The sequence below is a fragment of the Carcharhinus amblyrhynchos genome, chromosome 15 (assembly GCF_965287045.1).
Source record: "Carcharhinus amblyrhynchos chromosome 15, sCarAmb.v2.hapA, whole genome shotgun sequence".
NCBI classification, from domain to species: domain Eukaryota; kingdom Metazoa; phylum Chordata; class Chondrichthyes; order Carcharhiniformes; family Carcharhinidae; genus Carcharhinus; species Carcharhinus amblyrhynchos.
This window is the reverse complement of record NC_137338.1, coordinates 27,925,435-27,938,596: the sequence shown is the minus strand read 5'-3', so window position 1 is coordinate 27,938,596 and position 13,162 is coordinate 27,925,435. Positions and strand designations below refer to the sequence as shown.

At 44.0% G+C, this 13,162-nt stretch overlaps 1 protein-coding gene across 1 annotated transcript in view; it reads right to left on the bottom strand.

Annotated features, from left to right (window-relative positions):
* Positions 1 to 5,497: 5,497 nt before the first annotated feature.
* atp5po (ATP synthase peripheral stalk subunit OSCP) overlaps positions 5,498 to 13,162 on the bottom strand; it is a 16,619-nt gene continuing 8,954 nt past the window's right edge. Inside the window, exons 4-7 of the mRNA XM_080203663.1 lie at positions 11,164 to 11,293; positions 9,335 to 9,447; positions 7,615 to 7,701; positions 5,498 to 5,743 (exon numbers count right to left, since the gene is read on the bottom strand). Of these exons, the coding sequence (XP_080059789.1) occupies positions 5,630 to 5,743; positions 7,615 to 7,701; positions 9,335 to 9,447; positions 11,164 to 11,293 (444 nt within the window). The 3' untranslated portion in view covers positions 5,498 to 5,629. The remainder of the gene's footprint in view (positions 5,744 to 7,614; positions 7,702 to 9,334; positions 9,448 to 11,163; positions 11,294 to 13,162) is intronic.

The window sequence follows — 13,162 nt, the reverse complement described above, 5'->3', positions numbered from 1 at the left end:
GATTATTACTTACGTGGCGAAAAACTGCAGCATGCAACGGTGCAAAGGGACCTCGGGGTCCTTGTGCATGAGTCGCAAAAACCCAGCCTGCAGGTGCAGCAGGTGGTCAGAAAGGCTAATGGGATGCTGGCCTTCATAGCGAAGGGGATTGAATATAAAAGTAGGGAGGTCTTGCTGCAACTGTACAGGGCACTGGTGAGGCCGCAGCTGGAGTACTGTGTGCAGTTTTGGTCGCCGCACTTACGCAAGGATATTTTGGCCTTGGAGGGAGTGCAGAGGAGGTTTACTAGGCTGATACCAGAGTTGAGGGGGTTGAACTATGAGGAGAGGCTGAATAAACTAGGCTTGTACTCGTTAGAGTTTAGAAGAATGAGGGGAGATCTCGTTGAGGCATATAAGATGATGAATGGAACGGATAGGATAGAGGTGGAGAGGCTCTTCCCGCTCAGAAAGGACAGTAGGACTAGAGGGCACAGCCGCAAGTTAAAGGGGGGGTGGTTTAGAACGGAGTTGAGGAGGAACTTCTTCACTCAAAGGGTGGTGAATCTCTGGAATTCTCTGCCCGTTGAAGTGGTGGAGGCTGCCTCGCTAAATATTTTTAAGACGCGGGTTGATGGGTTTTTGATAAGAGAGGGGATTAAGGGTTATGGGGAGAAAGCAGGAAAGTGGAACTGAGCCACGACAGATCAACCATGATCTTATTGAATGGTGGGGCAGACTCGAGGGGCTAGATGGCCTACTCCTGCTCCTGTTTCTTATGTTCTTATGTTTAGCCCAATAATACCAGGAATATAACCTCCTACTCAGTTAATAAGCTCTTTGTGTGGCTATTGTTTAGGTATTTATAAAATGAATGAACTGCAATAATTTATTTAATTGCAAATATTCCATGGACTTTTAACAGTATATTTTTATTAATGATGTGGAGATGCCAGCTTAGACTAGCGTAGGCAGAGTAAGATGTCTCACAACACCAGGTTAACGTCCAACTCATTTTTATTTAGTGGTTGTATGGCCAGTTGCTGTTTTGGATCCAGTAACGACTGACTATGGCAAATTAGTAAATGTAGCAAATCAGGATGACATCTATCATAATTTTCAGCAGCTCTAATATTCATTGTTTTTCACTGTTATGAGTGAATACTCATCTGCACTAACCATAATTTTGACTGATAGAGCTAGATTATCTGTCAAGTAAGGTGTTTATGTGCTTTCTCACATACAAAAAATATTGCTCTCCATCCCAGTAATTTTAGCTGTATTTAATCGGTGAAATTTTACCAGCACAACCGCTTGAGGTTCATGCAATCCTGCCCAAGACCAACAGAGAGTGCTGTTCTCTAAGCCTCGCCCACCCCTGGAATCTGGGTGGGCGCGCCGGTAAAATTCCGGCCGATGTATCTGCCTTGATTTTTTTTGGTATCTTTCTCAAGATCATATCTTTCTCACGAGTTAAAGTTGGTCTTTGTTAGCTATTTCTGTAGGCTACAGAGAATATATATACATACACACACATATCCCAGTCTTGTGTTCTGTAATCATTAATGTGAATGATGCCTCTCATGTGCAGAGCCATTCGGGTCATTTTATCCAGCATGTTCCTGATAGCTGTTGAACACATATAAATTTCCTGCACAAGTTTCTTGGGGAGAAATCACTCAATTACAAACTTTTTAAATCATATGCTTAACAGATGTAATTTTATGGACAAACACAACATTGAAAAGAGTAAATGTCTAATCTGCTATCTGTAATTATGAAACATATATTTAAAAAAATTCTTTGTTCCAGGAAATCTTCAGAAGTAATTGGAGCACAGTTTAATTCTAATGCAAGTCAGTGAAACATCATCAATTTGCAGCTATTCATACAACTTTCAGTAGGGTTCAGAAGAACATAATAAGAACATAAGAAATAGGAGCAGGAGTAGGCCATCTAGCCCTTCGAGCCTGCCCCGCCATTCAATAAGATCATGGCTGATCTGTCGTGGCTCAGTTCCACATTCCCGCCCTCTCCCCATAACCCTTAATCCCCTCTCTTATCAAAAACCCATCAACCCGCGTCTTAAAAATATTTAGCGAGGTAGCCTCCACCACTTCAACGGGCAGAGAATTCCAGAGATTCACCACCCTTTGAGTGAAGAAGTTCCTCCTCAACTCCGTTCTAAACCGCCCCCCCTTTATCTTGAGGCTGTGCCCCCTAGTCCTACTATCCTTTCTAAGCGGGAAGAGTCTCTCCACCTCTATCCTATCCATCCCACTCATCATCTTATACGTCTCAATGAGATCTCCCCTCATTCTTCTAAACTCTAACGAGTACAAGCCTAGTTTATTCAGCCTCTCCTCATAGCTCAACCCCCTCAACTCTGGTATCAGCCTAGTAAACCTCCTCTGCACTCCCTCCAAGGCCAAAATATCCTTGCGTAAGTATGGCGCCCAAAACTGCACACAGTACTCCAGCTGCGGCCTCACCAATGCCCTATACAGCCGCAGCAAGACCTCCCTACTTTTATATTCAATCCCCCTCGCTATGAAGGCCAGCATCCCATTCGCCTTCCTGACCACCTGCTGCACCTGCAAGCTGGGTTTTTGCGACTCATGCACAAGGACCCCAAGGTCCCTCTGCACCGTCGCCTGCTGCAGTTTTTCTCCACGTAAGTAATAATCCTTCCTACCATTATTCCTACCAAAGTGGACCACCTCGCACTTGCCAACATTACATTCCATTTGTCATTTCCTGGCCCATTCGCCCAGCCTATCTAGATCCTTCTGCAGACTCTCCACACCCTCCGCACAATTTGCCGTTCCACCAATCTTGGTGTCATCAGCAAATTTCGACACCCTACACTCGGTTCCCTCCTCCAGATCATCTATATAAATGGTAAATAGCTGAGGCCCCAGCACCGACCCCTGGGGCACTCCACTAGTCACCATCCGCCAATCCGAATAGCACCCATTGACCCCCACTCTCTGCCTCCTATTTGACAACCAATCCTCTATCCACGCTAACATCCTACCCCCAACTCCATGTCCCCTTACCTTCTGCAATAACCTCTTGTGAGATACCTTGTCAAACGCCATCTGAAGATCAAGAAAGACCATGTCAATTGCAATGACCATGTTTCCAGAGCCAATTTTATGTTGAGGAGATTGTGCAGAAGTTGTTGGACACACCAAATATCAGTTTACAACAACAAAAATGTATTAATTGCAGAGTACAATGAACATGATTTGTTTATGTTACTGGTCAAAGATACTTTGCAAAATGGCTAGCTTGCTACACATATGGAGAGCCCTTGCTGCAACAGATCATGATCACGTGAAACAAATTCCTGTTATACTTTTATGAACATTAAACTGAAAAGGCAATTGCTAATTTTCAACTTGAACTGTTAACTCCAAATAGGAGGCAGGCAGTGTGCAACACAGATATTCTGCAATAATTGTTTTTTCTTTACTGATTTCCTCTCTTGATTCGTACTGAAGTTTGGTTCTGGAATTGCAGTCTTCTTATGCTTTACCCCAGTTATCATTCTGCATGTGTCCTTGACAGTGAAGGAGAAAAGACAGTGGAAGACATTACAGCTGAGTGTATTGCTGCCCTCAAGTGTCCACACGTGAATATGTTCCAACAGAGCAATAACCCTAGTTGATTCCCATCCTCCTTCTCTCTGATGCAGAGGCCAATGCCTCCCAATTCTGTCTAGGCTTATTTAAGTTAGCTTAGTACCATCATATTCATTTGATTTTATTATTGTCACATGTATTAGTGTATTGTGAAAAGTATTGTTTCTTGCACGCTATGCAGAGCATACCATTCATGAAGAAAGAAATAAGTGCAGAATATTGTGTTACAGTCATAGTTAGGCTGTAAAGAAAGGTCAATTTTATGCAAAGTAGGTCCATTCAAAATGGCAGCAGGGAAGAAGTTGTTTTTGAGTCGGTTGGTACGTGACCTCAGACTTTTGTATCTTTTTCCCAACGGGAAGGTGAAAGAGAGACTGTCCAGGATGCATGGGGTCCTTAATTATACTGGCTGCTTTGCCAAGGCAGCAGGAAGTGTAGTCAGAGTCAATGGATGGGAGGCTGGTTTGCATAATGGATTGGACTACATTCACAATCTTTTATAGATTCTTGTGGTCCATGGCAGAGCAGGAACCATATCAAGCTGTGATACAACCAGAAAGGATGCTTTCTATGCATCTATAAAAGTTGGTGAGATTTCTTTAGTCTTCTGAGAAAGTAGAGGCATTGATGGGCTTTCTTAACTATTGTGTCAGTTTGGAGGGACCAGAATGGGTTGTTGGTGATCTTGGCACCTAAACACTTGAAACTCTTGACCCTTTCTGCCTTGTCACTGTTGTTGTAGACAGGGGCACGTTCTCCTTTACGCTTCCGGAAGTTAATGACAATCTCCTTCGTTTTGTTGACATTGAGGGAGAGATTATCACACTATACCAGTTCAGTGGCTCTAATCATGCAATTTCAAAATGTGTGCACTCTGTTAAATGGCCCAAATATTGCCAGGCAAATAATGCCAACTCCACGGTGTCCACCATTATTAATGCAAAAAAGCCCAGCAAATTGTGGGAAAAGTTAAATATGCTGATAGGTGCAAATCACACGTTGCTGTACAATTCACAATGATGTTGCTGCCTCACAAGAAACAGGGCTGTCAACCTTCTCAAAGCTTCAGGAAATTGCTGGCTTTGCACCATTAATTTAAATTAAGCTCAGAACAGATATTAAAGCTGATACTTCAAGTCACAAGGGCCCCGTTAATGTAATGATTTATGGTCTAGAGTGAAAAATAACCTTGGAGATCCAGAAAGGGAACAACTTAAACCTTGGGAGTCTCAATTCTAAAGACTGTAGACTGTTTCTGGAGGATTTTTACTTTTTTTTCCCCCTCACTCCAATCTTTTCCTCTTAATTCACCCCATCTCCTTCGTTCATTTGGAGTTTATTTCTCCATTCTTAAATATAATTGTTTTCCGACCTGATCATTTCACCTAATGTTCCTGAGGTCAATGCCCAATATGACATAACTGCATCATTTCCAATTTCTAGTTCTTTATGATAAATATGATCTGAAGATCAAGGTGAAAAAAGTTCAATCTAAGGAAATTGCTGTGAAATGTTCAGATCATGAATGTCATTCTCTCACTCTCTCTTTCTTCAGATACGATGCACAAGGGGGCATTGGCAACCAAGGACTTCCATGTGTTGGTCCATGATTATTCTTGATAAAGTACCGCACGGGCTTACAATTGCCTTTACATGTTGTAGCCCAGCAGATCACTCTCCCACTGTTACTACCTGCATAGGCATAGGATTTGCAGGTTGATACTCAATCTGTTTGGCCACATTATGAACAAGTCATCAAGTCTGGAGTGGAATTCAAACCTGGAGTTTCTAGCAGGATGCTACTATTATTCTAAACATCATGATATGCTGCAAAATAAAGTTCTCTATTATGTGTATTAACAGTGGTGGCAAACAGTTTCAAAGTAATTTTATTAAATCTTTAACACACTGATGAAAGTCAATCACACAGATGGTGATCACTGTACACAGTGCAGCAGATTTACAATAACATCCAGAAAATTGTTCAGATTTAGGCGATGCAGTTATACGGCTTCATTTATTAGTTTGCTGAGTTTCTGAATCTTGGTTTTCGTGGACATATCAGCGTACTTATCACCAATACTGACAATCATTCCACCCAGGATTGAAGGATCAGTCTACAATTTAAAAAAAAAGTTTGTTACTTTCTTATAACGCGCTTTCAAAGTTAGTGCTTGATGATTAAATCATATGAAACATGAGAAGTATTCTTATAAGGCCACACCTGGAATACTGTGTGCAGTTCTGGTCACCCTAGTATAGAAAGGCTATTATTAAACTAGAAAGAGTGCAGAAGAGATTTACTAGGATGCTACCGGGACTTGATGGATTGAGCAGACGCTGAATAGACTGGGACTTTTCTCTGTGGAGCATAGGAGGCTGAGGGATGACCTTATAGAGGTCTATAAAATAATGGGGGGCATAGACAACGTAGATAGTCTTTTCCCAAAGGTAGGGGAGTCTAAAACTAGAGGGCATAGGTCTAAGGTGAGAGGGAGATACAAAAGTGTCCAGAGAGGCAATTTTTTCACACAGAGGGTGGTAAGTGGAACAAGCTGCCAGAGGTAGTAGTAGAGAAGGGTACAATTTTATCTTTTAAAAAGCATTTAGATAGTTACATGGGTACGATGGGTTTACAGGGACATAGGCCAAATGTGGGCAATTGGGATTAGCTTAGGGGTTTTCAAAAAAAAGGACGGCATGGACAAGTTAGGCTGAAGGGCCTGTTTCCATGCTGTAAACCTCTATGACTCTATGATTTTCTTGGTAACTCGCTGATTTTAAGCAACAAATACCTGAGGCAGACAAATAAGAAAGATAATTTTCAATCTATATCAAGTTAGTTGATCTCACCTGGACAAGTGGCAGGAATTATATAACTGGCTACACTAGCACTTGATTTGTTTACTGTGGAGGTGCGAAGGGCAGGGTGGTGGGAGTGCAGTCGGAAAACCAACAGACTGCTTTCTAGTAACTTCTACTGGAAATGCATCTGTGTGAACAGCAGATGAGCAGCAGGAGCATAATTAGACTTGGCTGTTATGTTCTTATGGTTGAACAGCTTGCAATACTTAAGCACATTATTTGTGGTTCACGTGGTAATCACAAATAATCCAGGTAAAGTTGATTTTGACTTATTCAGCCACCACATTTTGAGTCAGACTAGCACATGTAGACATGTACTGTAGCAAAAAGTAAACTTCTCAGGAAGGGCAAGATAAAAATGGGTTGAAAAAGGTACAAATGTTGCTTGAACGTTTACTGTTTGGGGATTTTCTCCCTTTTGTCATCTGCAATTCGTCACTTTTTTTTTTACTTGCTCACTATTTCTTCTGGGAAGAGATGATAAAAATTAAAAGTGGAATTTAGGAAAAGAGAAAAATTGAAAACAAAAATTTTAGAAATTGAATATTTGCATGAGTAATATAGCGGTGGGATCTTGAGTGTAAAGTAATCAATAGATGCTAGGATCCAATCACAATTTGCTTTACCACCCTCAAAATGAAATAAATTGTGTCCATGTTTTTGTTATTTTACTATAAAAAGCTTTAAAGTTTTTCTGTTCATGTCTGCTCTTGTTCACCAAACTGTGTTAAATATTCCCAATAAAATGTGTCCACATTTCTAATGGAACTGACTTAAGAAAACTTGTTGTGCTGTAATTACACCTTCCCTCAGCAGTAGCAACTTGACATTGAAGTTTTACATCTCCCTGTACTACAAGAAGACTTCTATACTCCAATAAACTTCTATATTTTAGTTTTTAAACTGCCTGTCTTGATTAAACATGAAGATCAATATATGACAGGAAAGTAGTTAGTGTTATAGCGGAAAGTAGTCCCCACTTAAGTGGAAATGTTTCCTCTGCGTTTTCAATATCAAATGCTTTCATAATCTTGAAGTCCTCTTATAGGTCACCCTTTAGCTTTCTGCTTTTTAGCAAAAACAACCCAGTCAATTCTGGCCAATTGTTTGTGCTTCATCTTACCCTGGTCTCCAGTTTCAGGGTTTCATTCTTCTTCAGAAAACCATTAAGAGCAGATTTCAGCTCTGAAAGATTTACTTCATCCAGAGGCTGCCAAACGAAGAAAGAAAACGTGCAATTTAGATTTTCAAACAGCCTTTTTTTCAACTTGCAGTTCCTTATATGGTTTAGTTATATATGTAACCAACTAACTTCATAATCAGGCTCAATAATTACTCTGGTATCCATTCAGCAAACAGTTGTTGCAGTCCATGGCGCCCAACAGCTGATTTCATTTCCTGCAATGTTCCTTTGCTGTACTGGTCAGTGACTGTTTCTTTTGTCATTTAATTTTCACTGTGCTCAGAGAAGAAATAGCTTTAAAGCTGACACTCTAAATCTTGCTGATCTATATAGATTCCCAGCAAATTAATGTTCTGTTTTTCGCTCAAATTGCTCCACTTGTCTTCAAACTCAGCCCTTTCCTGCTAAATCTCAAGTTTCCCTAGGCCTTTACATCAATTACCTCTTCTGCTCAATTCTCTCTTGGTAACTGGTCCATTTTATCTTTGTTAATTTCCTTTGGCTCAAGTGCTCCTAGTACAAACAATTTGGCTGGGTCATTACATTTTGTTTTTTGCACGTTTCAAGTATTAGCCAGCAGTGCTTAGCTTTCATCCTCAATTCTCCTTAAGCCCATCAGGATTTTTGGCCTCACTATCGCTTATCTCAAATTTTTTGTTACTAATGTCATCTCTAAGTGCTCAGTTTTTACTTCTTCAAGCCAAATATTTATTTCCCCTTCGATAACTATTAAATCTCCACAAGAGCACAAATTGATCTGAAACTATTATATCTTTCCCATAAGTGGGAATGTTCTTCAGCCCGAGATATGTACATAAAAAACCTTCACCATCAACTCCCTCTTCCCATTGGAATACTCTGCATCTTCCATTATTTTGTCCTTTCTGTTCATTTCTCTAATATTCCTGAAGCTTAGAAATCTAAGCTTTGTGTTACCTCATCCTCTCTTTTCAGTGCGGTTGGAGAATCCCCTGCGACGGGATTTTTACAATAACTTCATTGCAGTGTGAATGTAAGCCTACTTGTGACTAATAAATAAATTTTAACTTTAATCCTTGGTGCTTTATCTCACTTTTTCAATAAAAAGGGCAGCACGGCGGTACAGTGGTTAGCACTGCTGCCTCACAGTGCCAGGGACCCAGGTTCAATTCTGGCCTCGGGTGACTGTCTTTGTGGAGTTTCATATTCTCCCTGTGTCCACATGGGTTTCCTCTGGGTGCTCCAATTTTCTCCCATACTACAAAGATATGCAGGTTAGGTTGATTGGTCATGCTGAATTGCCCCTCAGTGTCGGGGAGATTAGCAGATTTATACATAGGGTTATGGTGTTAGGGCTTGAATGGGTTGTTGGTGTACGTTCGATGGGCCAAATGGCCTCCTTTTGCACCGTAGGAATTCTATGATTCTCTTCCTTAGTGGCCAATGTAAGTGAGAAAAATTGCTCAATGAACTCGAAGTCTTTTTTAAAATTCCTTCTTGGGAATATAAACATTATTGGCAAAACCAATATCTGCTGCTTATTGCAAATTGCCCTGGAAATGGTGATGGCAAGGGGCCTTCTTGAAACACACAGACCACCTGGTGTAAATACACCTACAGTGCAGGTCTTAACATTTAAACACTTTATCAATACAACTTTACACTAAAGAAATCATTTTACCTGAGCAGTAGTGACTGAGCAGAGAACTTCCCCACGATGCGCACTCATGATCTTACCAAAAGCCGAAGCAACATCAGAGGTCTGGCGCAACCGGCCATTCTCAGCTAGCAAATCTGAAAAAATAAATAAAATCTCTACATAACCACCACTTAACACTTAATCTTGAATCCCAGTTTTCAGCACTTTTCAACTGTAACAAAAAGGGCTAACAGAAAGGTTAAAATGCTTTGGTCTAGAGGTAGAAACTCAAACTGGGATTTGCTTCCAAGTATACCTTCAGCTCTGCAATTGAAGAGGGATTTCAATTTCACCTGATATGACAATTAAATGCTTTTTGCAATACTTGCATGTAAAATAATTTAAAACTTAACCTCTTCAGTCCTGAAATCTATTATTTGAAAATACCAGTTGTCCAGAAATCTTTTGAGAAGACCCAAGCAACTTGCGACATCATTTCAGTATTGTACTTTGGGAGTGGAAACATAGAAGATACAGTATTTGGATAAATAAAATAATTTTTATGCCCAAAATGTTTTATCGCTTCAGGTAAAAATTTATAGCTTTGGTATTTTTCTGTTTACGCAATTGTGGTCATGCATAGAAAATTCAGAAATTCAAAAATTATTAGGCTCCAAGCATTCTGGACTGGAGGGTTTACAATGTATTGAAATCTCCCACAGGAATTTCACATTATGAATTGAGACAAATATATTACAATTTCACATTTTTGTGCTTTAATTTTTTCAGTTCTTACGGTGTCACTGGAAAGGCCATATTTGTTGCCATCCCTAATTACCCTCGAGAAAGTGGTGATGAGCCATCTCCTTGAATGGAGGCTGTCCACCTGCCTGTGTGTAGTGCACTGAACTTCAGACAAATACACAATCTTATGCTGCAAGAACCAAGTGGAGTGCAACAATAAGAGAATGCTATTTAGTCTCACAGAGAGACTGGGGTATCATTCATGAAATCTTTTAATTTATTTTGTATTTAATCAGCCGATTTTACCAGTTCAACATCAGGAGCTATTTGAAATGGTTTTTGCAGTGTTTGAAATTTCAAAAGGTGGCAATTGATAAAATTAATGTTAATAAGTCATGAAGGAAATTGTGAGGAATATTGTAACTTCTGAAATAAAACTGGATAAACATTTGAAGCAGAGGAAGATGGTGTATTACAGGAAGGTGCAATTAGTTTTAGAGTGCCAGCAGAAATTCAATGAGCCAAATAGCCTCCTTCCAGGCTGCAAAGTTATGTTACTCTATTTATCTATCAGATAACTGGAAGATAACCCTGCTTTTTGTGTCAAATTTCAAACTACTTAAAACTATGTTTATAGATTAATGCAGGGCAACGATCAAGACATCAGGGCTTCCTTTTCTGATTATTTCTTCAAGAATGCATCCATTTTAACACAATGACCAAAAAATTATGGCTGATGTACATAGTCAATACTGTTTTGAGATTGTTCCTTTATTACCAGCTGATTCATCATTCAGGTAGGATTAGGTAAATGTCTTCAGTTCGCATATACTTGGACAACAATTGTGTCCCCTTTATGGCCAATCAATAAAAATATTTTCTCACTACATTAGAAAATACAATTTTCTAACTGACACTGTTGTGTTTATAAAGTAGCTACTCAATTTAAGTTAGTTATAAATTTAAATTTATTAAATTTGTTCGGAGAGTGGCATTCTCCAGTGACCTCAGGCAAGAGACTACAAAACTTGGACGGAAGTGCCGGTAAAATTCTGTGCTCTGTTTTTGCAATGCTGTACAGATTACTGAAAATATTGTCAAATGTAAAAATAATGACAATCACTTACTGACAAAGTTGAGCATCATTGGGGAAATTTTCTGCTTCGATAAAACATCACTCACAGTTTTTTGCTTGATATTGCGCTTGATGTGGGGATTGTTGACTACTCCAAAGAACTTGGGATCTTTCATCAGTGACTGCAACATAAACAAGGAGATGAAACTGTAAACAAATCAAATCATGGCAAATAAGAGTGTTTTTTTAAAATATGACATGCAGAGCAACAGAAATATGGGTGGCACAGTGGTTAGCACTGCTGCCTCACAGCACCAGGGACATAAGAACATAAGAAATAGGAGCAGGAGTAGGCCATCTAGCCCTTCGAGCCTGCCCTGCCATTCAATAAGTTCATGGCTGATCTGAAGTGGATCAGTTCCACTTTCCCACTTTCTCCCCATAACCCTTAATTTCCCTGTCTATCAAAAACCTATCTAGCCGTGACTTAAATATATTTAGCGAGGCAGCCTCCACCACTTCAACGGGCAGAGAATTCCAGAGATTCACCACCCTTTGAGTGAAGAAGTTCCTCCTCAACTCTGATCGAAACTGCCCACCCACCCCCTCACCCCCACCAACCCACCCCCCAACCACCCCCCCACCAACCACCGCCCCCACCCACCCCCCACACACTCCCCACCCCCCACCAACCACCCCCCCACACCACCAACCCCCCCCACCCCCCACACCACCAACCCCCCCCACACCCCCCCCACACCACCAACCCCCCCCACACCCCCCACACCACCAACCCCCCCACACCACCAACCACCCCCACACCCCCCCCACACCACCAACCCCCCCCACACCACCAACCCCCCCCACACCCCCCCCACACCACCAACCCCCCCCCCACACCACCAACCCCCCCCACACCCCCCCCACACCACCAACCCCCCCCCCACACCACCAACCCCCCCCCCACACCACAACCCCCCCCCACCCCCCCCCACACCACCAACCCCCCCCACACCACCAACCCCCCCCCCCACACCCCCCCCACACCACCAACCCCCCCCCCACACCCCCCCTCCACACACCCCCCACACCACCAACCCCCCCCCCACACCCCCCCTCCACACACCCCCCACACCACCAACCCCCCCCCCACACACCACCAACCCCCCCCCACACCCCCCCCACACCACCAACCCCCCCCCACACCACCAACCCCCCCCCACACCACCCCCACACCACCAACCCCCCCCCCCCACACCACCCCCACCCACACCCCCCCCACACCACCCCCACCCACACCCCCCCCACACCACCAACCCCCCCCCCCACACCCCCCCCACACCACCAACCCCCCCCCCACACCCCCCCCACACCACCAACCCCCCCCCCACACCCCCCCCACACCACCAACCCCCCCCCCACACCCCCCCCACACCACCAACCCCCCCCCCCACACCACCAACCCCCCCCCCACACCCCCCCACACCACCAACCCCCCCCCACACCCCCCCCACACCACCAACCCCCCCCCCACACCCCCCCCACACCACCAACCCCCCCCCCACACCCCCCCCACACCACCAACCCCCCCCCACACCCCCCCCACACCACCAACCCCCCCCCACACCACCAACCCCCCCCCCACACCCCCCCCACACCACCAACCCCCCCCCACACCCCCCCCACACCACCAACCCCCCCCCCACACCCCCCCCACACCACCAACCCCCCCCCACACCCCCCCCACACCACCAACCCCCCCCCCACACCCCCCCCACACCACCAACCCCCCCCCCACACCACCAACCCCCCCCCCACACCCCCCCCACACCACCAACCCCCCCCCCACACCCCCCCCACACCACCAACCCCCCCCCCACACCCCCCCCACACCACCAACCCCCCCCCCCACACCCCCCCCACACCCCCCCCACACCACCAACCCCCCCCCCACACCCCCCCCACACCCCCCCCACACCACCAACCCCACACCACCAACCCCCCCCCCACACCACCAACCCCCCCCCCACACCCCCCCCACACCACCAACC